The 25,775-nt window shown below is 39.7% G+C and overlaps 1 protein-coding gene across 1 annotated transcript in view; it reads right to left on the reverse strand.

Annotated features, from left to right (window-relative positions):
* Positions 1-25,775, reverse strand: part of cpne7 (copine VII) — a 251,789-nt gene that overhangs the window by 159,317 nt on the left and 66,697 nt on the right. The window contains exon 3 of the mRNA XM_028809797.2: positions 6,045-6,227. Coding sequence (XP_028665630.1) covers positions 6,045-6,227 — 183 coding nt within the window. The remainder of the gene's footprint in view (positions 1-6,044; positions 6,228-25,775) is intronic.

Here is a 25,775-nt window from a genome sequence, read left to right on the forward strand (position 1 = left end):
TCTGTCTCTTTTGCATTAATAGAATTATCTTTGCTTATTCATTGTCACTCTCAGATAAACATGTTGAGTTTTCCTGTTTTGTCTGTTACACGGGTTGTTTTTTGAAGCACATTGCAAAAAACGAAATGATGTGTGCTACTTCACCCTGTGATGATTCTCTCTATGCATTAAACTAAATTTATAATAGTAGAAATCTGTACTAGAATATTTGAGCAGGGCATTTATGCTCATAAAATTCATGTGTCATAACCAGTGACGATTCACAGTGGGGTATTTAGACATAGCAGCATACTAATGCATTTAAGCGTATTCACTTCACCTTTGAATATGACTTTCAAATTCAAAAGAAGGTAGCTTTTAATATGCTTAACATCTTCAATGGCCATTAATTAGACAAATGGACTATGTTTCAAAAACCAATATCTTTCATGCAGAATTTGTTCTTTTCAAGAATTATAACACTAGAACATTTTTCTCCAATGTCAAAGACACAAGATATTTTAATCTAAAATAAAACTGAATGTGTTTTTGCCTGGGATGCAAATCCACACAGTTGCACCTCTCTTTGTCAAATTTCGCATAAATTTCCCATTAATATGTGGAATGCTGTAGGCCAGGGGTAGGCAACGTCGGTCCTGGAGTGCCACAGTATGTGCAGGTTTTTGTTCCAACCCAGTTCCTTAACGAGAACTCAATTATTGCTGATGAAGCACATATTGCTTAAGTGACATTTTAATGCTTCATTTTAGTGGTCTCGCTTGTTAAGGTTCTCCAACCTTAATTGCTTATTTCAATCTTAAACTGCTGCATTCAGTGTTTTAATTGCTCCTTATTAGCAATAAGATGTAAAACAGGGGTAGGCAATGTCGGTCCTGGTGAGCCGCAGTGGCTACAGGTTTTCATTCAACCCAATTGCTTAATTAGAAACCAATCATTGCCAATCTCAGACCTTATTTAATTTTATGGCTTGTTAGTCTGTGCAATGTAAGGCTTTTATATCGTAGATTTTTTTCCTTTCCAAGGATATCATCCAAATGATTTGAAGCCTAAAACAGATCATTTTCAGTCTGTCATATTTTTCTATTAAGTGTTTTATTAAATCAAACCGTGCATGATGAACACACACAGATGTAATTGGAAAAAAGCTAGCTGGAGAACTGCTGGCTGCTTTGTCTTTTACATCTTATTGCTAATAAGGAGCAATTAAAACACTGAATGCAGCAGTTTAAGATTGAAATAATCAATTAAGGTTGGAGAACCTTAACAAGCGAGACCACTAAAATGAAGCATTAAAATGTCACTTAAGCAATATGTGCTTCATCAGCAATAATTGAGTTCTCGTTAAGGAACTGGGTTGGAACAAAAACCTGCACATACTGTGGCACTCCAGGACCGACGTTGCCTACCCCTGCTGTAGGCTATGCTGTGTTCCAAAATGCAGGCAGTGCCCACACCCCAATGAGGCGCAGAGTACTCCCACTTGCATTTTTTGGTATGCAAATCCACACCATTGAACCAATCACTGCAGATTTGCACAGATTCCCCATTTGTTCAGGAGAAGGCCATAGGTTTCATTCTAAAATGTTTTTACTGTCACCACCCTGGACAATGTTGGAAGGAGCCATCACCCCAAATACAATATGAGACAAAACTATTTGCATTTAGAAGCAGTGATTTAATTTAAATGATGCATAAAACTGATGTAAAAAAGTGTAACTAAAGAGTCACAGCAAAACCAAATCAAACAAGTATTTGGCCTGGGGCTCCAAATGAAGTATTTTGTGTCTTCTAAAACTCCTGTGTTTTAAGATTCAAGTGGCAATGTAAATCATGGAGTCACTGTGGCACATCCAACAAAGTTTAGTGCAACTGCTCAATTTTTACCAAAGATTCAAGCCCTACATATGGGTATTCCAATGGAACTGCAGTGTCCAGAAAGGGTTCCAGGATCTGGCGGTTCCCAAAGTCCTGGTTAGAAAGAGACATTCCAGTGATTTAGCTATGCCCATGACAAGGCATTCCAATGGTTCAGACTTTGTTTTAGAGTTACCACCTACTCGATCAAGAGAGGGCATTCCTAAGTTGCTGCCCATGTCCTCACTTTCAAGATCAGGCCCATACCTCTACTCCAACATTCAGTTTTGGTTCCTAGGAAAGGGTATTTCAGTATCTAAACCTCATGGTTTGGATGCTGCTTTCTGCACTTCAAAATGGAGGTATTCTTGTATGCCATTCCACATCCTCAGGAAGGGTTGCTCCTGAGTCTTTGACTAGGTCCCAAAGAGGGTGTGTTTTTCCATCCCACTATCAACACTCCTACTACCTTCAGCTCATATGCTGATTTTATAGAAATTGCTTTTTTCTGGTGTTTGGTTGGATATTTCTGAAAGCAACATCCTAAGTGGGGACACATGTCATTTTGCAGTCCGGCTTACTTGTCTGAACTTATCATGATTTACAAACCAGAATGCACATTAAGATCTCAAGATGCTGGTCTGCTTATGATTCCAAGGATTAATGAAATAACAGTGTGAGGTCAAGCTTTTAGTTAAGGGCCCCTAAACTGTGGAATGGTCTGCCTGCTACTATAAGAGATGCCCCTTTGGTCTCAGCTTTCAAATTCCGGCTGAAGACTCACTACTTCAGTTTAGCATATCCTGACTAGAGCTGCTGATTAACTGTACATACTGCATCTCTGTTGTTGGCCATTAGCACTAAAAAATAAGTAATAAGATATTATAATTTGTAATAATCCTCACCTATTCTGTTTCTCTTCTTGGTACTCAAATGTGGCACTTGGTACAGGGGTCCTTTCATTGGATTGGCTAGCCCAACACTGACTCAGCTGTGGAATGGCCAATTGGGGGAGGCAGCTTGATGGCCGAGGTCTCCAGGACTCTGAACAAATCCAAATCCTGCTATGTGATATCATCTACTGTTGAATTCTGCTCTGTACTTGCAATGTTTCTATTGCACTATTATATTGTATTGAGGATTACTTGTGTTCTGTTCTGTGTATCATATTCTTTTACCTCTTTTTTTTGAACCCTCTTTCCCAAGGTTTCTTCCATTTTTTTCCTTACAACTTTTTTTTTGTGAGTTTTTCCTTGTCTTCTTAGAGAGTCAGGGCTGGGGTGCTGTCAAAAGGCAGGGCCTCTTAAAGCCCATTTGCGGCACTCCTTGGGTGATTTTGAGCTATACAAAAATCAATTGCATTGTATTGTATGTTGCATAACATTCTTTCAACCCACTTATGTCTGCACAAGACTCAGGGGAATCAGGGGGCCACACTGAATGTACTACAACTTTTGTGGGTGTGACAAACTGGTGTGCATGTGGCGCAGAACAAATCTGACCATCCCTTTTATGATGGGTGGACCTTTATACCAGAATCACCCATAAATGAAAAATTCTGATTATGTCTCTATTTTACATTAATAGCATTAGCTTTGCTTATTCATCATCCCTGTCAGATAAACATTTTGAGTGTTCCAGTTTTGTCTGTTACACAGGATGCTATTTGAAGCTGCAAAAAGGAAATGATGCATGTTACTTCACCCTTTTGTCAATCACTCTATGCATTAAACTAATGTTATAATAATAGAAAACTGTACCAGAATTTTTGAGCAGGGTATCTATGCTCATAATATTCATGTATCATAACCACTGACGATTCACAGTAGGGTATTTAGAAATAGCAGAGGACTAATGCATTTAAGTGTATTCACTAATGCCCCAACAATCCCTATAGACACATCCACATTAGCAAGCAAGGGAAATGCAAGAGCAAGATGGATTAAACAAATAAGTCTGTTTGCTATTGCCCTACCTTTAAAAAAAAGGTAATTGCTGCAGTTACTGCTATTAGGAAAATGCTGTGGAGAAGCGAGCCCCTGCTGGGTTGCAGTAGTCAAGGGACTGTGCTTATTACACAGCAAGCAAAATCTGGCGAACACAAATCACAGAGAATAACAGATGTGCTTCATGTTCTTAAACACCCTCAGCTTTTCTAGGAAAGATCCGTAAATACTTTGGCTCCAGCTGTAATTGAAATGATAATGTGTAAGTGCATCATTGTAGATAATGCTAAGGTAGAGGCCTTCTGCTAGGCCCCACATAGCCAAATGTTGTGTGGGTTGATATAAAGAGTGAGAAAGAAATCTGTACTTGGAGTAGAGTTCACAAGCATTTTTGATTTGTTACCCTGGTTTGTATTTACTATTTTGGGGTGTCTTCCTATTACTAACACATGTTTTGTTACCAGTTAGGATTATCATTAGATATGACTGTCTTCATTCTCGCTGCAAGGGACTGGCAAGTCACAAAGGGTGTAAAATGCAGCATGCCAATTCAATCAAAGGGAAATTCTTGCACGGGACAATTTACTGCTAATTATTTATTGATCCATCCATCCATCTGTTAATGTAACTTCTTAATCCAGTACAGGATCCCAATAGCTAAAGTCTATCTAAGCAGGGTTGGGAACAAGGCAGGAATTACCATGGGCAGAACACCTGTCGTTGCAGGGCACTCTCACACACACGCACATTCACTCATCTGAGGCCAGTTTGGAATGGTCATTTACTGTAATCCAACCTGCAGATCTTTGGGATGTGAGGGCAAACCAGGAGAAAGCCGATACAGAACCCAGAACTATGCAACTAAGAATAAGCATCACTAAGCAATGTATAACCATTGCTAACTAACAAATTTGTTAATTCCAGTGATTGAAGTTGGCCTCTATGCACTTCTCAGTTTACAGTGTTTTCAGTGCAGTTAATGTACCACAACCCATTACACATCTCGCTCCTCATCTCCCTCATCAATCAAATGTTTGTGTATCATGGTACTCGATAGTCCAAGGGTGGGTCCCCATCCCCCCTTCCGCTTGTCCATGAATATTAGTGTAGGGAGAAACTGGAAACTCCAAGGGGACCCCCCCCCCCCCCTTTGATTAAAGCAATCAATCTCAACTCAACTATAGAATACTGTCACTTTAGTAAATCCACTCAGGGCACTGGTTAATTCTTTCATTCATCCATTTATTCAATCGCTGGTTAATTAATTAATTTGTGGTTTTAGTCACAGAAGGAAAATATCATCTCACCACATATTGTGTTTTTTTTCTCCTGGACTTTCCACACTACCTCTCAGCCCAATCCAGCAGCAATTCTCTGGGTACCATCACTGCCAAACTTTCAATGGCCTCTCGATGGAAATACACCTGTTCTGTCTGTGTGGACTCTTGGAAATCTTCTTTCTTTAACATAATTCTTGAACTTGGCATTGAAGATCACCTCAGGGAAAGGATTTTGGTCACTTAGATCATAGGTGATGGGCCATGTGGTGGCTTGTGATGATGAAAATGTATTCTTGCTGCCTTTCTTTTTAAATTTGGCTGTGGACCACTGCCCAATGTGAGTAGTCACAGTCTCCATTCTAGTTACTTTCTTTATTTATGTTTATTGTTTTCCCTCATAGGGATGGGGTGTTCTGGTGGGATGGGTGTTTTACTTTATCTTGTAATTTAATTCATCCTGCATCTTTCTGCATAATACTTATTCTCTTCAATAAAAATGTGTTAAAAAAAGAAAAAAGAATCCATTCTTGAACAAATTTTAGACATCATTCTTGAATAGATTGCATCTCGATGGTACAACAGTTAAATCTAGAGACATGTGTGTAGCTTTTAGTATATTCTCCCTGTGTGAATGTGGATTTTCTACATTTCCACATCCCTTAGGCTTGTAATGTGGGTTGATTTGTCACTCTAAACTGATCCAGGGTGGCGACAGGTTGAGTCTCAATGCCACCCTGTCCAGCACTGTTTCTTCTCAGCTCTTTATTGGACCAAGCTGGTTCAGTTAATGGGTGTATGGATTTGCTAAAAAACAGTGATAGTGTATCATTTCCCTCTCGTTTCATTATGATGTACAAATTTAAGTTATATAAGTCAAGCCTGGGGCAGTGGTACAACACCACAAAGCATACTTGAAATTTAAAACAAAATCAAGTAACTTTAATATTCAGTTATAATAACTCACCTGGCCCAGGGTGCACTCCATCCCTCCCAGGAAGTCATCGTCACGAGTGCCAATGCTGCAGTGCCCATGAATGTCGTACACCTCAAATCGAAGTTTTTGCACTTCTTCAAAGTAATAATCCAGTGTAAAAACTTTGGAGAACACAGGGTGCAGGTTACTTTTGATGACTTCAGTCCTGTCAATCTGCAGTCAGACAAAAACAATATGAAAATATATGTTAGCCAATTTCTCAATTAACACTAACCATCCTTTACCGTCATTTTCTCACTCCTTTCTTCTGGCAAACAATGCAGGTCTAATGGCACTTGCGTAGATTCAGGGACTATTACTATGCAGAGGTCATAAGATTGCTGAGCAGACAATCATATGAACAAATATTATAATATAACAGTGTATAAACAAATACATATATATATTGTATATAACTGTTGTCACACATGCGCACGTGGGAGGCAGTCTAAGGGCTTAACTTGGGGTAAGATGCAGGGTCAAGGGCTGATGAACAGTACTAATGCCTTTTCTCTCTTTTCCACAGACCACCATAAGAAAAGCCCAGCTAAGACTACACCCACTTCTGCTGCTACAACACACCTTCCTGCAGACCACATTTTTGTTTGAGATCCCGCCCCTTCCTATCTTCCACCTATAAAACCCCAGCACTCCACTCTCCAAATCTGTCATTGTTTTTGGCTCACACTGTTATGACTTCTTGTTTTCCTATTTTTAATTTGATTGTTGGTGAGAATATATGGGGTGGAACCCCTTAACCTTTATTGTTCTCTCTGTTTTTTCCACATTGTATATATACTTTATATATATATACCAGTAATGTCGCACTGCATGATAATGTGCAGTGAATACACTTGACTTGAGCATTCATAGTTTTCATACTCTTTCTCTGTACGTTTAGCATTTGTTTGCTCAGAGGTTGATGCGCTTGCTGCTTCCTGAGCAGCTCTTCTTTTCTCCACCCAAGTGTGAGCTACAGGTGAGTTAAAATCCTGGACAGACACATGGACAGCCAAAGTAGCGTATTATATATAAAGAGATATTTATATACTGTATATATACAGCGCATCCGGAAAGTATTCAAAGCGCATCACTTTTTTCACATTTTGTTATGATACAGCCTTATTCCAAAATGGATTAAATTCATTTTTTTCCTCAGAATTCTACACACAACACCCCATAATGACAACGTGAAAAAAGTTTACTTGAGGTTTTTGCAAATTTATTAAAAATAAAAAAAATTGAGAAAGCACATGTACATAAGTATTCACAGCCTTTGCCATGAAGCTCAAAATTGAGCTCAGGTGCATCCTGTTTCCCCTGATCATCCTTGAGATGTTTCTGCAGCTTAATTGGAGTCCACCTGTGGTAAATTCAGTTGGTTGGACATGATTTGGAAAGGCATACACCTGTGTATATAAGGTTCCATAGTTGACAGTTCATGTCAGAGCACAAACCAAGCATGAAGTCAAAGGAATTGTCTGTAGACCTCTGAGACAGGATTGTCTCGAGGCACAAATCTGGGGAAGGTTACAGAAAAATATCTGCTGCTTTGAAGGTCCCAATGAGCACAGTGGCCTCCATCATCCGTAAGTGGAAGAAGTTCAAAACCACCAGGACTCTTCCTAGAGCTGGCCGGCCATCTAAACTGAGTGATCGGAGGAGAAGAGCCTTAGTCATGGAGGTGACCAAGAACCCGATGGTCACTCTGTCAGAGCTCCAGAGGTCCTCTGTGGAGAGAGGAGAACCTTCCAGAAGGACAACCATCTCTTCAGCAATCCACCAATCAGGCCTGTATGATAGAGTGGCCAGACGGAAGCCAATACTTAGTAAAAGGCACATGGCAGCCCGCCTGGAGTTTGCCAAAAGGCACCTGAAGGACTCTCAGACCATGAGAAAGAAAATTCTCTGGTCTGATGAGACAAAGATTGAACTCTTTGGTGTGAATGCCAGGCGTCACGTTTGGAGGAAACCTGGCACCATCCCTACAGTGAAGCATGGTGGTGGCAGCATCATGCTGTGTGGATGTTTTTCAGCGGCAGGAACTGGGAGACTGGTCAGGATAAAGGGAAAGATGACTGCAGCAATGTACAGAGACATCCTGGATGAAAACCTGCTCCAGAGTGCTCTTGACCTCAGACTGGGGTGACGGTTCATCTTTCAGCAGGACAACGACCCTAAGCACACAGCCAAGATATCAAAGGAGTGGCTTCAGGACAACTCTGTGAATGTCCTTGAGTGGCCCAGACAGAGCCCAGACTTGAATCCGATTGAACATCTCTGGAGAGATCTTAAAATGGCTGTGCACCGACACTTCCCATCCAACCTGATGGAGCTTGACAGGTGCTGCAAAGAGGAATGGGTGAAACTGGCCAAGGATAGGTGTGCCAAGCTTGTGGCATCACATTCAAAAAGACTTGAGGCTGTAATTGCTGCCAAAGGTGCATCGACAAAGTATTGAGCAAAGGCTGTGAATACTTATGTACATGTGATTTCTCAGTTTTTTTATTTTTAATAAATTTGCAAAAACCTCAAGTAAACTTTTTTCACGTTGTCATTATGGGGTGTTGTGTGTAGAATTCTGAGGAAAAAAATTTATTTAATCCGGTTTGGAATAAGTCTGTAACATAACAAAATGTGGAAAAAGTGATGCGCTGTGAATACTTTCTGGATGCACTGTATATATATATATATATATATATATATATATATATATATATATATATATATATATATATATATATATATATATATAATATATATACACAGTATATATATGTTGATTGCTTTATGTACTTTGTGGTGTGTGTATTTTCTTGGTATTGTATTATTGTCCACAGTTCTGTGGAGACTTGCAAGTAAGAATTTCACTATACCATGTGCACCTGATAATAAACTTGACCTGACTTGACTTAAGAGCTAAAGTATGATTTTGAAAAGACATAACCAGATGATGAACAGAGATTTGCTTGCCATGCAGTGCAGACCAGGACTGTCAATCATTCTGAAGAAGTCATCCAGCAGTGAATTTTTTTTTTTGCTGTACTTCTTTATATCAAATAGCATAGCATTTTCAAACTCACTTAATCCAATTCAGGGTTGTGGGAGGTCAGAGCCCACTCGGGTAGCACTGAGTGCAAGGCAGAAAATATAAAAGGAAAGGGCAGGAGGGGAGGTGCCAGTCAATTTCACCCTCATGCAACACAAACATGTATAGCCTGTTCCCTAGTTTAGGTTCAGCTTTTATCACCTTGGCATACTCAGTTACATCAGGAGCAGACTCATTCTTTGTGGCCCAAACAGGCAATTTTCAATGTTATTTTGAATATCAAATTGCAAGTTTATTGTACTGTACAGAAAGCTTTCTGCTTGTTATATGGAGTTTATTCTTTCCATGGTACTCTCCCTACATCCTTAATGCTGGAGTAGGTGGGATGATGGATAACATTCATTATCAATCTAAAGAAGAAAGGCATTGCATAGTTTACCCTGATTTTAAAATTAGTCCTGCAGAACAACTTCTTCCATTAATACCTTTTGTGATTTTGATTTGAGAAGCATTCTAGTACACCTTTAAGTGTTGAAATTGTAATTAATGGATTGAGTGAAACTTACTACGAACCTAGAGAAAAGCAAAAAAAAAAAAAGAAATTACTGTATATCTAGTCTTATCTAAAGACCATCATATAAGCATAGAAGTCTTTTAAGGGTAAGTAATTTTACTAAAAATGTCAAATAGTTTCTCTTTTTATTGAGCATCTTCCTCAGAGAACAGCATCATAAAAAGTCTGTAAGGTCATAAAAATAGACACAGAAAAAGGATGGATGTCAAGCTCTTTTAAAAGGTTTGTGGCTTGCATTGGTAGGTCCTGTCATGTTTGAGGAAGTTTAATAGCCTTGGATTTTTTTCCTGATGTGTTTCTCACTCCCATATTTTGTATTATTACAGCTGCTATTCCTGGATGAAATGAAGCCAATATTAAGTATAGAACACACTGTAGATAACCGGATACTAAAGATGTGTATTTCAGTGCTCTCAGTAGACTAAAATGGGGTCAATATTCAGATATTGTTCCATTAATAAATAAAAAGAGAAGATAACATGTGCATTTGTTTTAAGCTGAAATCATCATAATCAGAGCAGCTGCCTTTCGATCCCTGCTTCAGGTCCCCAAGTGTCCTAGTTCTTTACTTTCTCTTCACAGATTGTTGAAAGGGCTAATAGACACATGACAAGAGCCCCAAGCTATGCCTAAATGATGAGATTCAGTTCATAAACGTCTAAATACTGCTTATCTCTGAGAAGAAATTGGAGAGGATGTTCTTCATCTCATGGTATGCTGCACACTTACCCACTGTGGACAGCTGGAAGTCTGAACCGATCCTCCATGGATCACTACCCTGACAGGATGCAATCCCTGAAGAATAAGCTAGCAGACAGAGTGCTCCCTAATGACAGTGACATGAAAACAAACAAGAAAAGTAGATGCAGTAGCACAAGCATGTGAGTGTTTAGAAAAGAGTGACTAGATGGGCCTCACCCCAGCCCCTAAAAAAACACACACACACACACAAAGCTGACACAGCAGTTTGGTTGAATCCAATGAGGAAGCTCTTATCTAATGGATGTACATCAAAGACATGAAAAGTCAATTTAGAAAATGCAGGTAGTTGATTCTTTTTGGGGAGTGCTGATCATGATCATCAGGGCTTTATTGTTGCATCTGTGGACCATTAAATTAATAATATTTGAAAGTTCTTTCTAGTGTTTAATTGATGATGTTAATTAAACACATCTCAATATGAGGAGCTGCTATTAACAATTGGGAGTATGGTAGTTAACATCTTAGACTGCATTTTATGAATATAAAAAAGTATTCTCATTTTATAACCATGCATCCTTTGATAGAATCTACCACTAGTTGTAATAACATAAATGCAGTTGTTAGGGTTACTTTTTCCTAATCACACTTATTTCATTTTTATGGCCTATCCCTGCAGAACTGGGTGCAAAGCAGAAGTATAACTTGGACAAATCAGTCACAGGACACACTTACATTCCAACCAGGATAAATTAGCTCAGAATTCACAGCACACATACAGTGCATCCGGAAAGTATTCACAGCTCATCACTTTTTCCACATTTTATTATGTTACGGCCTTATTCCAAAATAGATTAAATTCATTTTTTTCCTCAGAATTCTACACACAACACCCCATAATAACAACATGAAAAAAGTTTACTTGAGATTTTTGCAAATTTATTAAAAATAAAAAAATTGAAAAAGCACATGTACATAAGTATTCACAGCCTTTGCCGTGAAGCTCGAAATTGAGCTCAGCTGCATCCTGCTTCCACTGATCATCCTTGAGATGTTTCTGCAGCTTAATTGGAGCCCACCTGTGGTAAATTCAGTTGGTTGGACATGATTTGGAAAGGCACACACCTGTCTATATAAGGTCCCACAGTTGACAGTTCATGTCAGAGCACAAACCAAGCATGAAGTCAAAGGAATTGTCTGTAGACCTCCGAGACAGGATTGTCTCGAGGCACAAATCTGGGGAAGGTTACAGAAAAATTTCTGCTGCTTTGAAGGTCCCAATGAGCACAGTGGCCTCCATCATCTGTACGTGGAAGAAGTTCGAAACCAGCAGGGCTCTTCCTAGAGCTGGCCAGCCATCTAAACTGAGCTATCAAGGGAGAAGGGCCTTAGTCAGGGAGGTGACCAAGAACCCGATGGTCACTCTGTCAGAGATCCAGAGGTCCTCTGTGGAGAGAGGAGAACCTTCCAGAAGGACAACCATCTCTGCAGCAATCCACCAAGCAGGCCTGTATGGTAGAGTGGCCAGACGGAAGCCACTCCTTAGTAAAAGACACATGGCAGCCCGCCTGGAGTTTGCCAAAAGGCACCTGAAGGACTCTCAGACCATGACAAAGAAAATTCTCTGGTCTGATGAGACAAAGATTGAACTCTTTGGTGTGAATGCCAGGCATCATGTTTGAAGGAAACCTGGCACCATCCCTACAGTGAAGCATGGTGGTGGCAGCATCATGCTGTGGGGATGTTTTTCAGCGGCAGGAACTGGGAGACTAGTCAGGATAAGGGATAGATGACTGCAGCAATGTACAGAGACATCCTGGATGAAAACCTGCTCCAGAGCGCTCTTGACCTCAGACTGGCATGACGGTTCATCTTTCAGCAGGACAACGACTCTAAGCACACAGCCAAGATATCAAAGGAGTGGCTTCAGGACAACTCTGTGAATGTCCTTGAGTGGCCCAGCCAGAGCCCAGACTTGAATCCGATTGAACATCTCTGGAGAGATCTTAAAATGGCTGTGCACCGACGCTTCCCATCCAACCTGATGGAGTTTGAGAGGTGCTGCAAAGAGGAATGGGCGAAACTGGCCATAGGTGTGCCAAGCTTGTGGCATCATATTCAGGAAGACATGAGGCTATGATTGCTGCCAAAGGTGCATCGACAAAGTATTGAGCAAAGGCTGTGAATACTTATGTACATGTGATTTCTCAGTTTTTTTATTTTTAATAAATTTGCAAAAACCTCAAGTAAACTTTTTTCATGTTATCATTATGGGGTGTTGTGTGTAGAATTCTGAGGAAAAAAATTAATTTAATCAATTTTGGAATAAGGCTGTGTAACATAACAAAATGTGGAAAAAGTGATGCACTGTGAATACTTTCCGGATGCACTGTACATCCATCTTTAAGAAGTGGAAGAAAGATTAGACACACAGACACATATGGTGAGTCTTCTGGAGCTACTGTATGTAGCAGCGGCATTAACTGATGTGCCACTGTGGCTTACATTCATCACATTGATTATATAATGCCTTTCAGTTTAATAGTAGATATTTAAATGAAGACGACTAAAAGAAAAGAAAAGAATGGGTCCTACCCCATTGGGATGGCCAGGACCATGGAGAATGAAGCAGAGAGTGAAGTGGGAGAAAACTGATTAACCCGGTTATGCCTGGAAAATGGCTGTTAAATCAATGATGATTTATTTTTGAGTAGCTTTTCAGCATTTACCGAAAAATGATTTATCAGTCTGAAAAGATACATGAAGACTGACTTCCAGAAGTACCGAGACTTTTTACAATTTTTGAAATGCTTCTGGATTACAGATTATACTTTTCCTGCTCCAGTCTGCTGAGAATACTAGGTTCTTAGCTAGTGAAGCCAGGACCAAGATGTCTATTTAATGACAAGTCTTTTTTCAGTGAATGGGGGACGCTCTTATAAAACTGGGACTTTATTATCACTTTCAGAAAATGGACCTTCTGGCAATTATGTTGTGGATTCAGTCCTTTGCGATTACTCGTATTAAGGTAATAATATGCAAAGGTCGAGATTAGGCAGAGAGTTCTAACCTGGTTGTTCTGTCACCTCAAAATAACACCCTGAATCCAGCAGATTCAACTCTATCTTTTAGGATGTTGAGGGAGAGAGAGAAACACACTTGCTTTTGGAAAGATCCTGCACATGCCAGAAAAGCCGTATGCTCTGTATGTCCTGCATTGACATTAAGCAGGGACATCAATACAAACCTAAGGATCTAAGAAAGAAGTGGCATGGGTAGAAGTATGCAATGCTTTTCAAGACCGTTAGGGGGCAAGTGATATAGCATTGGATAGGACTGTCTTTAAAAGACAAAGAGAGAGAGACAGATGCAAAGGAGGGGATGCCAGTAGTGGTAACACCTTAGTACACTAGCTGGCATATGGTGCCAAAAAATAATGTATGGACCAAAATGTTCTTCAAATCATGCAGGCAGCTAACTACCTGCCTTAGAAATCTAGCCCTCTAAGAACAATTGAAAGTTCAGAGGTAGGTGTTGTTACAGGGAGCGTCTGGAACAAATGGCAATTTTACCTATTATCAATCACTTGGAAATGTCAAAAATTATATTTTGGTGGGTGTTTAAGCCTGAAATTACCCTTGTCCTAAATGATATACCTATGCCCACAACTATTCAAGTGATGCCAAGGCTTGGCTAGAAGAGACCTTGAGATGGAATTTAAACCTACCTCACAGTGGGAATGGAGCAAACACACAACTGACAGAAGAAGGAAGATAGAGAGGCGACAATCTAGAGAAAAAAAAGAGCAGTAAAAAGTAGAGCGAGTGCTTTGTGTGGGATAGTGGTGGGCAAGTGAGCCAGTCACCCCATCTGACACATGAATCAAATTTGTTAAGATAGCCTCAGAGTAGCAATATACTTTGTTGATTTTTCCTTGTTTATTTTTTTTTACTTTGAGTGCTCCTCTTTTTGCTATATGGTTGTGAGACCAATGACCTGAGAATCCTTTGGTACTGTGTCTCTTCGGAGAATCCTTGGGTACCGCTGGTTTGAGTTTGTGTCGACGAAGCAGTTGTTCACAGAGTCCCAAATGAGGCACATTATCTGCAATGTGAGGGCATGTCAGTTACGGCACTATGACCTTGTGGTATGATTCCCCGAGGGTGATGCAGCTTGCAGGATCCTCATTGTTGAGGAACCGAGTGGCTGGACCAGGCCAAGGGGATGCGCATGGAACACCTGGCTCCGGCAGATAGATGGTCATTTCCGGAGGGTGGGACTGGACTTCATGTCTGCCTGGGGGGTTGCCAACCAAATCCCAAGATGTTTAATTGCTTGGTGGGTGCGGCAAAGCGCTGTACCAAAGTATTCTCCCCAACTAGACCTGATCTGACCTGATCCTCTTTGTTCATCTCTCCCTGTAATTTACTTTGAAATGAAAGCAAGACTCTTGCACCTTATTGCCTCCAGTCTGTTCTTCTGGGTACAAAGGGAAGAGCTATTACATGAAACCAACTATCTATATGTTCCTTATTCCATTCAGTTTAAGACATAATTTTTTCATATGTTTACAAACTTAAATTTGAAGTGTTTCATTGCCAAACCTCATAAGACCTTCCACAGCTACACAAATACAGGAAATAAGCTCACACTGGCTTGTGAAGGAGAAAGCAAATTGGCACATGCAAGCGTGTGAAAGAGAAAACAATTTAGTATGCAATGAAATTGATTCCATGAGGGGAATTAAAAATGGTCTTACTTATCGGGGGTATTTACTGGTAATTTTTTTATATGCCAGTCCTGTGTTGCTTCAAAAGTTGTTTTTCAAAGGAGGTACATCTTACATTTGTAGTTGTCTTAAAGTGGAAGCAATATGATTTACAGAAATATATATATGCTATTTATATAAAGGTGTATATATACACTCATACTGTACATATACACTGCATACACATGTACTGAATTGTATGTACTGTAACACATGTTCCTCCACCAGCCCTAGGGTTCTGACTGTTAATGCAACAAATGTTTCAGCTCACACAGTCACAAAGCTCTCACACCAGACAGAACCTACTGTATTAAAACTCCACTAAAGTAAAAGAAAGAAGAAACAAAATTCATAATATTTAACAATCCAGCTTCATGTGAGATATCAAATTTTAAAAAACGATGCTTCACTTCTTCTTTAACTGATTCTTCATTTCACCCAGGATGACGACATTTCTATATACAACTCCTTAGACACAATTACAGTTCATTCTCTGGGACAGGCAGAGCAGAATCAATACATAAATACATTTTTGAAATTATAATAAAAACTGAGAGCCCACGTTACTCTTTCTTTAATATTATTCTTTGTATAAATTGTCACAGTCTGCTCTATCTTCTTCTCCAGAACATGCAGGGAGAATCAAGGGAGCTACTTGAAAGAGAGCTGAGGACTCTGCATACTGCAGCACTTGATCTGCACTTTTTTAAGGTGGGATGCAGACGTACATCACCCTGGACACGCTCCAGCAAATACCCAAAGTGAGCCGAATCAATTCAGGAAGATCAGGGAGGATTTGATACAAGTGCCGTTGCTGTTCATATGCTCCATAGGAATATGAAAAATATAAAAGGATTGCTACCGACTCTCATTAGATTGAGGTCATTATATGATCTTGCTTGATTAAGATAACTTCCACTCTAATAAATGAGTCTGAAAATAAAGCATTCAATATGTCTGGCTAAAATCTCTAATACAGTATGTGGTCTTGAATCTTGATTCGCCAAGAGCTCCTTAGCATTCTTTACGCAGTATATTTAACTGTTTTTCGTTTTTCTCTTGAGTGGAACCTGCTTTGTTTGTTGGCTACTATGTCTCAGTTGAAACAAGGTGTGACACATTGTGAGTTCTTAAATGCCTATTTGTGTCCCTTCTGTTGTACTCCATTGCTTCAGCTGACTGACTGTAGTCCATCTGTTATTGTACCAATATCACCCTAGTGCCTTTAATCAACAGGTGTTTGCTGGACTTTTTTGGGGTAGTGCCATATTTTTGATACACCCATGATGTTGTTACACATGAAAAACCCAACAGAATTAAATATTGGAACCCATATTGGCATGCCTTTTTTTAAAGCAGGTTAATCTTAAAACGAGCATCCTGCTGTTACTTCTGACTCTTTTAGGTAGCATTACGTACTCACGCATATGATGATAAAGGGCATGTTTTCCTAACACATATACAGCATTTATATATATATATATATATATATATATATATATATATATATATATATATATATATATATATATATATATATATATATATATACACACACATGCTGAGGTTAACAAATTTTAAAGTAACAAGGGTAATGGCATCCATAGCATAGTGCTCACAATTCATTTACTCCTAAATTTCTCCACAAAATGTTCCCATGGTTTTTTTTTGTTGTCAAAATATTCTCAAAGCCCATTATTGAGATTCAGATGCTGCAGACTTTGTTTCTCTTTCTTAGATTTTCAACTTGCCATAGATCAACAATTAATCAATTACAGCATATGTGCTATAACAGGTGTCTCCAACTGTGGTTCTGGTGGGATATTGTGGCTGCAGGTTTTTAATTCTAACCCTTAATTTAATTAGCTACCAGTTTTTTCTGCTATCGAACTTCTTTTCCTTTATTTTAATTGCCTTGTTTATTAAGAATCGGTCCTTTGAATTGCTTCATTTTTTTTCCTTAAATGGCAACCAAACAGAAATGAGATATTAAGTTAGCCAACAGATGACCATCTAAGACAATACTTCAAACTAATTTTGCTCCAACCAGTTTCTTAATTAGAAGCCACTTCTTGTTGTCAATTAAACCCATCATTTAATTCCATGACTTGCTGATGCTCTCCTTCTACCACATCACACATTTCCAAAACTGTTGATTTTCGTTTTTCTAAGAGCACTGTCAAAATGTTTTATGGACCAAAGCAGATCAACATTACCAAGATCTTCACCTCCATCCATCCATTTTCCAACCCGCTGAATCCGAACACAGGGTCACGGGGGTCTGCTGGAGCCAATCCCAGCCAACACAGGGCACAAGGCAGGAACCAATCCAGGGCAGGGTGCCAACCCACCGCAGGACACACACAAACACACCCACACACCAAGCACACACTAGGGCCAATTTAGAATCGCCAATCCACCTAACCTGCATGTCTTTGGACTGTGGGAGGAAACCGGAGCGCCCGGAGGAAACCCACGCAGACACGGGGAGAACATGCAAACTCCACGCAGGGAGGACCCGGGAAGCGAACCCAGGTCCTCAGATCTCTCAACTGCGAGGCAGCAGCGCTACCCACTGCGCCACCGTGCCGCCCAGATCTTCACCTTTCTTTATCTATTTATATAAAAGTCAAATTCCACTGACTCACTCATCATGAAATCTCCCGAACCATGAGGACTTGGGACTTGAAATTTGGAATGTAGGTTACCCTTGGCCCATAGGTGCTCACTAAGAAACGGTTTTAAAAATTTCATGGTCCAAGTGTGAAATTTCTTATAGTTTTTTAGACCCGTTTGTATATCTGTTCGCTTTTCACGAGAGAACTACTTAACGGATTTAGATTGGGGTTTTTTCTATAATTTGCTTGAACATTCCATTGATTTTGCGACATTCTCATCACGCTAAGTATCATAGTTCGCTTGCGGTACCGATTTATTAGCTCTTACCGAATCTGAGAGAGATTCATCGGGCTGTGGGGCCCTCCTCAATGACGCGTCTGCCTCGGGGCGTAACCTTAACTCCGCTTAGTTAGTGAACGAGAAAATGACTTAATGGATTTAGATGGTTTTTTTTCTATGATTTGCTTGAACATCCATCCATCCATTTTCCAACCCGCTGAATCCAAACACAGGGTCACGGGGGTCTGCTGGAGCCAATACCAGCCAACACAGGGCACAAGGCAGGAACCAATCACAGGCAGGGTGCCAACCCACCACAGGACACACACAAACACCAAGCACACACCAAGCACACACTAGGGCCAATTTAGAATCCCCAATCCACCTAACCTGCGTGTCTTTGGACTGTGGGAGGAAACCGGAGCGCCCGGAGGAAACCCACGCAGACATGGGGAGAACATGCAAACTCCACGCAGGGAGGACCCAGGAAGTGAACCCGGGTCTCCTTACTGCGAGGCAGCAGTGCTACCACTGCGCCACCGTGCCGCCCTTGCTTGAACATTCCGGTTGATTTTGCGACTTCTAAGAATCATAGCTCACTTGCAGAGGCTGCGGGCTGAGGGGTGGGGGAAGAGTGACATCAGGAGTACAGAGCTGGGTGGGGCCCTCCTCACTGTTCTGTTTCACTAATAGGTGGGCGAAGCCATGCGGGATGGCTAGTCTTCTTATATAATACACTATCGTGGCTTTCCGTTTGTCTGTCCAGGATTTTAAATCACCTGTAGCTCGCAAACCGTTTGACCTATTCACCTGAAATTTGGTACACATATACTACGTGACGTCTACTATCCACTTTTGGGGTGATGATTGACCTCCAAGGTTATTCCTCTTTTTACTTTATTTTATTTTATTGTAGAATCAGCTCTCAGCAGTGGCCAGCAGGGCGCTATTCTCATTCCCTACCACCTTCGCCGTCACTTCCCCTACCTCGTCATATCTTAAATCATTCTTAAGTCTTCAATCTGCCTCAAGTGCCAGCTTAAGTGAAAAATTAAGGAAAACGTACTAAGTAATCGCAACACAAACACTGACTTAATCAGTTTTAACACGAAAAGATGCCCACGAAAGAACAGAAGAAGCGGGCCGCTAGGGTGGAGAAAAGAAGAGCTCCTCAGGAAGTAGCAAGCGCATCAACCTCTGAGCTAATGCATGCTAAACGTACAGAGAAAGAGAAGGAAAACTATAAATGCTCAAGTCAAGTTTATTCGCTGCACGTTATCATGCAGTGTGCCGTTACTGGTTATCAAATATTTTATGATGAACACAGGTTGCTGATCACGTGTTGCCTTTTTTTGGATCTCATTATTGTATGGATGCTAATTAAGGAAAAAAGAAATAAATAAGGGGTCTGAGTCTTAAATAGCAAGTCAATTACAATTAAGGCAAAGAAATTAATTTGCAGCAAAAACTGCTCACTAATTAAGAAAAGGGTTGGAATGAAAACCTGCAGCCATGGTAGTGCTGCAGTAATAGAGCTGAAGACCCCTGGCATAGACTCTTGTATAGAATGCCTATACTGTAAGTGAGGTGGGCAACCAGCTGGCTGAGGTCTCCAGGACTGTGACTGTGACTGACTCTGATAAAAATGACCATGGACCCTCTTGAAGTTTATATTCTCCAGCAATGCTGCTGACCTTTTTTGTTTTCATTTCCTCCATCATCACTTGGCCATAGTGCAATAAATAATTAATGGACAGGTATTGCTGGGCTCTATCTATGTTAATCATTTTTGAACCATTTTGTTTCCTGTCTGATTAAACAAATGTGTGTGTTTATGTGAACTCATTATATAATTAGTAGTTTGAAAAGTTTATATTTGACTTGTCACAGTGTCCTGCGCCTGCACACAAAATTAAAGCGAACTGAATTGAATTGAAATTATTGGATGATGAATTTAATCCAATTTAGAACATCCATATGGCAGGAAATGGTTGAATTCTAAAAAACATGAATGGTGTGCCAAAGCAATCTATGCTGTGTCTATAAATAAAGCAATAAATAGGAAATACTAAAGTTTTTTTTTTTGGTAAAAGATATAGTGTTTATTTTCTCATATGTATTTCTTCCTTTTCTGTAATATAGCTCTCTCCTATTGAAAATGAGATATTTTGAGCAGACACTGACTATGGTGGCAGTTATAGAGGGAGAGCAGCTGACAGCACAGTAAAAAATTGGATCTAATTTAGAGATCCTTTCTGTCACTGCAAGAAAAACAAATGGAACCAAAGGTCACTGTCACAATTCAAAACAATGAACAAGTTTAAGACAAAGGCGCACTCGGAATACATGCTGTACGCTGGCAACCAAGCTGATAGGTAACAACAAGAAAGCAGACTAATGGTCAGAGTCTGTTGCAGGCAGGCACTCAGGCAGACGTGTGTGTCAAAAAGCAAGGAAGGTTAAAGTGAAACAGAAGAGACTCGAAGGACTCTGTTTAATGAGCACCAGACTCTTCTTAATTGTACACCTCTTGTATCGCACGATTGCCCTGTAGTGAGAGGGGAAGCCAAAGGGCAGATTGGATATGCAATCTCCACCACTGTCAACTGGCCACAGTTCATCAATTAATTAATGGACAGATATTGTTGGTTTCCATTTATGTTTAATCTGTTCTACCTTGTTCTTTGTATGTTTAAACAATATGTTAATGTGTGCACCAGTTCTGTATTTAGTAATTAGTATACCCTGTTCTTGTATTTTAATGGAGCATTGTTTACAGAGCTCTGCACCAGTGAAAACACTATACAAAAAAAAGTTGTATTGTATTGTATATGTAGGTGGGGGACAGAGTTATGAAGGCAGGATTGGGGCTTTTCTAATGACAGTAAAATGAGTGTCACCAAGGTGTGACTACTGGGGTTTTTGTAGAGATCTGAACATTTAAAATGGTTATGTTTCAGACATTTTGATGGTTCTAGTTGGGCTTTTTCCTTCTTACTGAATTAATTATTTTGTAATTATGTACTGAAGACAGCCTGTAATTTTTGTAACACAGTGTAACTTTTTCTGTAGTGTAATAAAGCAAGTTAATATATTATTACAACTGCCAAAAGAAGATATTGATCCTAACTACAGAACCATTTGCACACATAAATTTCAGTATGTGACAAGAAATAAATGATTAATGCAATGGACAGAGAGTGATTTTTATTCCCAGTACTTTTGAAATGCAGACAAACGTTCATTCGTTCATTCTTTCATTATTAAACATGTTTAATTAAGTTCAGGACTGAGGAAAAATAACTTTATTAAATGAAAATAAAGTAAAGCAAACCCAGAAAAACATGTTTAAAGGGGCTGTTAGCACATGTTCTTCTTACATTTTCAGGAGGAACGTATTAGGGTTATTGACAACCCTGAATTGGTCTGGTTATGGGTTTGAGTGTACGAGTGTCTACTATTCTGGACTGCCATTTCATGCAATGGCTACCTGTAACCATGCAATGGAAAAAGCAACCTCAGAAATGTGAAGGGATAGATAGGCAAAGCTCCTGTTTCACACTTAAATGATTACGTCCACTTGTACCCAGTGATGAGTTGTAGGCAACAAGAGACCCAGAAGTAAAACTAAGCACATATCTTTGGATCTGCTTTTAAAACAATTATTCCTCTTGGAATTTTGGATAAATTGATAGATATGTCACACATGAACTGAAGACATAGCCGCGCTAGAGAAAGCACAGAGAAGAGTGACCAGGCTTTTGAGACTGAGAGGTGTGAGCTATGAGGAGACATTGAAGGAGCTGACACATTTTAGTTGAAGCAAAGAGAGGTTAAAAGGTGCCATGATTGGAGGTTTTAAAAAATATAAAGGAATTAATTTATTAGATCCAAGCTATTATTTTAGAACAAGTTCAACAGGGACACAATTGGAGGCTTGTTGAGTGTAAATTTCACAAAAACATTGTAAGGTTCTTCTTCAAAAAGAGAACCACAGATATATAGAATAAGCTAATAGGTAGGGTGGTAGACAGTAGGACTTTAGGGACCTTCAAAACTCAACTTCAAGTTATTTTGAAGAAATTACGTTGATAGATTTGGTGAGCTTTGTTGGGCTGAATCACCTGTTCTCATCAAATTTGTTTTTAATGTACTGATGCTCTAACTCAGGGGTGGGCAAAGTCATTCCTGGAGGGCCGCAGTGGCTGCAGGTTTTTGTTCCAACCCAATTGCTTAATAAGAAGCACTTAATGCCCAAGAAACACTTCTGCTTCATTTTAGTTATCTCCCTCGTTAAGATTTTGAACCCTTATTGCTTATTTAAGTCTTAAACAGCTGCATTCTCTGTTTTTAATTGCTCCTTATTAGCAATAAGATGCAAATGACAAAAGAAACCAGCAGTTATCGATTTTCCTTGTTACCCTTTACACCTGTGTGTATTTATCGTGTACTATTTGGTTTAATTAAATACTTGGAAGGAAAGAGAAGAGAAAAAAGTGAAGGATTGAGAATTACCCATCTGTTTTACACTTCAAAGTATTTGGATGATATCCTTAGAATGGAAAAAAAAATCTTGGATATGAGAATGACCTGACATAGCAGAGTTAAAGCACTAACAAGTCATGAAATGTAATTATTGGCAAGGATTGTTTTCTAATAAAGCAACTGGGTTGAAACAAAAACCAGCGGTCACCGAGGCCCTCCAGGAATGACTTTGCCCACCCCTGCTCTAACTGGAAGCAGTTATAGTGCTCTGGGATTTATTGACTGGTAGGAAGCAGATGAGTATGGGTGGCTGTCGAGGTGGAGTCGTACAAAAACTCCTTTGTTTGTTGTATGCAAAACCTTGCATTTCCCATGTGGATTCTGTAAAACTGGTGGACATTACTGTTAACACTAAACCTCTTGGATCATTACAGGTAATAACAAGTTGGCATGAAGAAGCGTAGCCATACTAATACTGCCAGGTAAATAAACTATAACTAAAAAAATGGTGGTGGCCTGGGAAGCAGAAAAGTTCATGGATCCATGCTCTTTCCTCACATCTGCAGACTCCTGGGTTTGAATATCAGTTTGACATTGTGTCAGTGTGGACTTTGTGTGATCTCCCCTACCTATGTAGATTTTCTCCAGGTTGTCTCATATTTCTTCTGCATCCCCTACATGTTAAAAAAGTCTGGCCTTGATGCTGACAATCTTAACAATTTCCGGCCTATTTCCCACTTACCTTTCCTGTCAAAAGTTCTTGAGCGTGTTGTAGCTTCCCAACTCACCAATTACCTAACCTCTAATAATTTGATGGAACCCTTTCAGTCTGGTTTCAGGGTGTGGCACAGCTGTGAAACTGCTCTGCTACGGGTAACCAATGATTTGCTTATGGCAGCAGACTCTGGACAAACTAGCATATTAATTCTGTTAGACCTCAGTGCAGCATTTGACACAGTCAGACATGACATCCTACTGTCCAGAATGGAGAACATGCTGGGTATCTTTGGCACTGCCCTCCAGTGGTTCAAGTCCTATCTGACTGATAGGCAAGAGTTTGTTAGTCTTGGCAACAGCAGATCCAACTCCGTGCCAGTCACACAAGGAGCCCCTCAGGGCTCTGTCCTTGGTCCTCTGCTTTTCTGTATTTATATGCTTCCCCTTGGCCATCTTATCCGTAGTTATGGATTGGGTTATCATTTTTATGCAGATGATACCCAGCTCTACTTCAATGTTAAAAGTGGAACTTCATCAGAGCTTTCTCAGCTCACAACCTGCCTTAGTGAAATTAAAACCTGGATGGAGCAGAACTCTTTAAAATTAAATTGCAATAAAACTGAACTCCTGCAAATTGGGACTAAAATGCAACTTAATAAAATGAGTTCCTTCCCAGTCTATCTTGGCGGTGATCTCATCAGACCTGCCTCTACTGTAAAAAATCTTGGTGTCATTTTTGATTCCTCCCTCACTTATTCCACCCACATAAATCACATTAAGAAACTTTCTTACTTTCACCTCCATAACATATCCCGTGTTCGCTCCTTCCTCTCCTTCTCTAATGCTGAGAAACTTGTCCATGCTTTTATCACATCCCGCATCGATTATTGTAATTCCCTACTGGCAGGTGCCACTTCTAATCTTATATCACAGCTCCAGCTTATTCAAAACTCAGCTGCAAGAGTCCTTACTCGAACCAGCAGCAGCAAGCACATCACACCCATCCTGCTCCATCTTCACTGGCTCCCTGTGTCCTACAGAATCGAATATAAAATCCTACTAATAACCTACAAAGCTTTAAATAACCTCGCACCAAACTACATCAGTGACCTCCTCCATCACTATGTGCCTGCCCGCCCACTAAGGTCGTCTGATTCTGGTAATCTTGTTGTGCCCCTCACTAATCTACACTCTATGGGTGACAGGGCCTTCAGCTGTATAGCGCCCAGACTCTGGAATGACCTACCGAAATTAATCAGGTCAGCTGACTCCATGAATTCTTTTAAAAAACAACTCAAAACTCATCTGTTCAGGAAGGCTTTTAGCTCTACTTGACTTTATTACCTTTCTCTCAGTTTACTTCTCTGTCAAGATGCTAATGCAACCTGTGTGTGTGTGCTAGACCATCAATTATGTTGTCTGTTTTTTTCAGAATTTACTGTCTTAATCTTCTTTATTTATTTATCTGGCTTGTACAATGCTATATACTGTATATTCTGCCGTTCTTTATTATATTCTGTAAGTGCCTTGAGCATGGGAAAGGCGCTATATAAATAAAATGTATTATTATTATTATTATGTACTTGTTAAAATAACCGACTACTCCACAAATTGGTCTGCTGAGTGTGACTGTGAACAATTCCATACTAACCTGAATACATTTGAAATTGCATCTTTTTAATTACTTTTGCCACTCTGTACACACGGAAATGGTGTCTCTCACAACTGAAATTTAAACTTTTTGAAAAAAATAAATCTGTAAATGCTGCAAATTCCATATTAGTGTATTCTGAAACACCAATCAGGCACTGACTACAGTTTTGTGATAATGCCCTTTGTAATTTCATCTTTACCACTGGGTAAGTTCTTTCTTAACTTTTACTGTACCTTGAAGCTCTTGAATATTTTGTATTATTTATTTTGCCAGGACTCATAGACTATATGCTCCATGGCTTCAGCTGCTTTATACTCATTTGTAACCTTTAAAAGCAGTTGTAATTCATCTGTCCAGTCAAAGAATTTCATTTTTGTTTTTTTTATGTCCTTTTGACATTTCAGTTTACTTTGGCTGACAAACCACACCTGCCCACTAAGAAAAATGTACATATTTTTGGTGTTTCAGGGCAGAGAACAAACTTTTAGAAAATGTACAGTAGTACTAGGGTGTTGTACCGTGTTAGCCATTATGGATGTAGTGAGAAGCAACATTACACCTTTTATTGGCTAACTAGAAAGATTACAATATGCAAGCTTTCACTGCAACTCTGGCCCCATTTTGCTTAACCTCTCACTACAGAAAGGGATACTAAAAACACACGGAAATCTTGTGAAATGAAAACTGAGTTTTCAAATCCATCTGTGTTAGTACGGACCAAATGTTTATGTATATTGTCATGTGTGTGCTCAAATAATGGTAATACTGTGCTGCTCCAAGGGTTGGCTCTGTGTAATAATGTTCTTCTATTCCTCCCTCTGCAAACTGGAAGTTTGACGGCTTTACCAGCAATGACGTCACTTCTGGTGTCTGTCTGC

This window comes from Erpetoichthys calabaricus, chromosome 9 (genome assembly GCF_900747795.2).
Source record: "Erpetoichthys calabaricus chromosome 9, fErpCal1.3, whole genome shotgun sequence".
Taxonomy (NCBI): domain Eukaryota; kingdom Metazoa; phylum Chordata; class Cladistia; order Polypteriformes; family Polypteridae; genus Erpetoichthys; species Erpetoichthys calabaricus.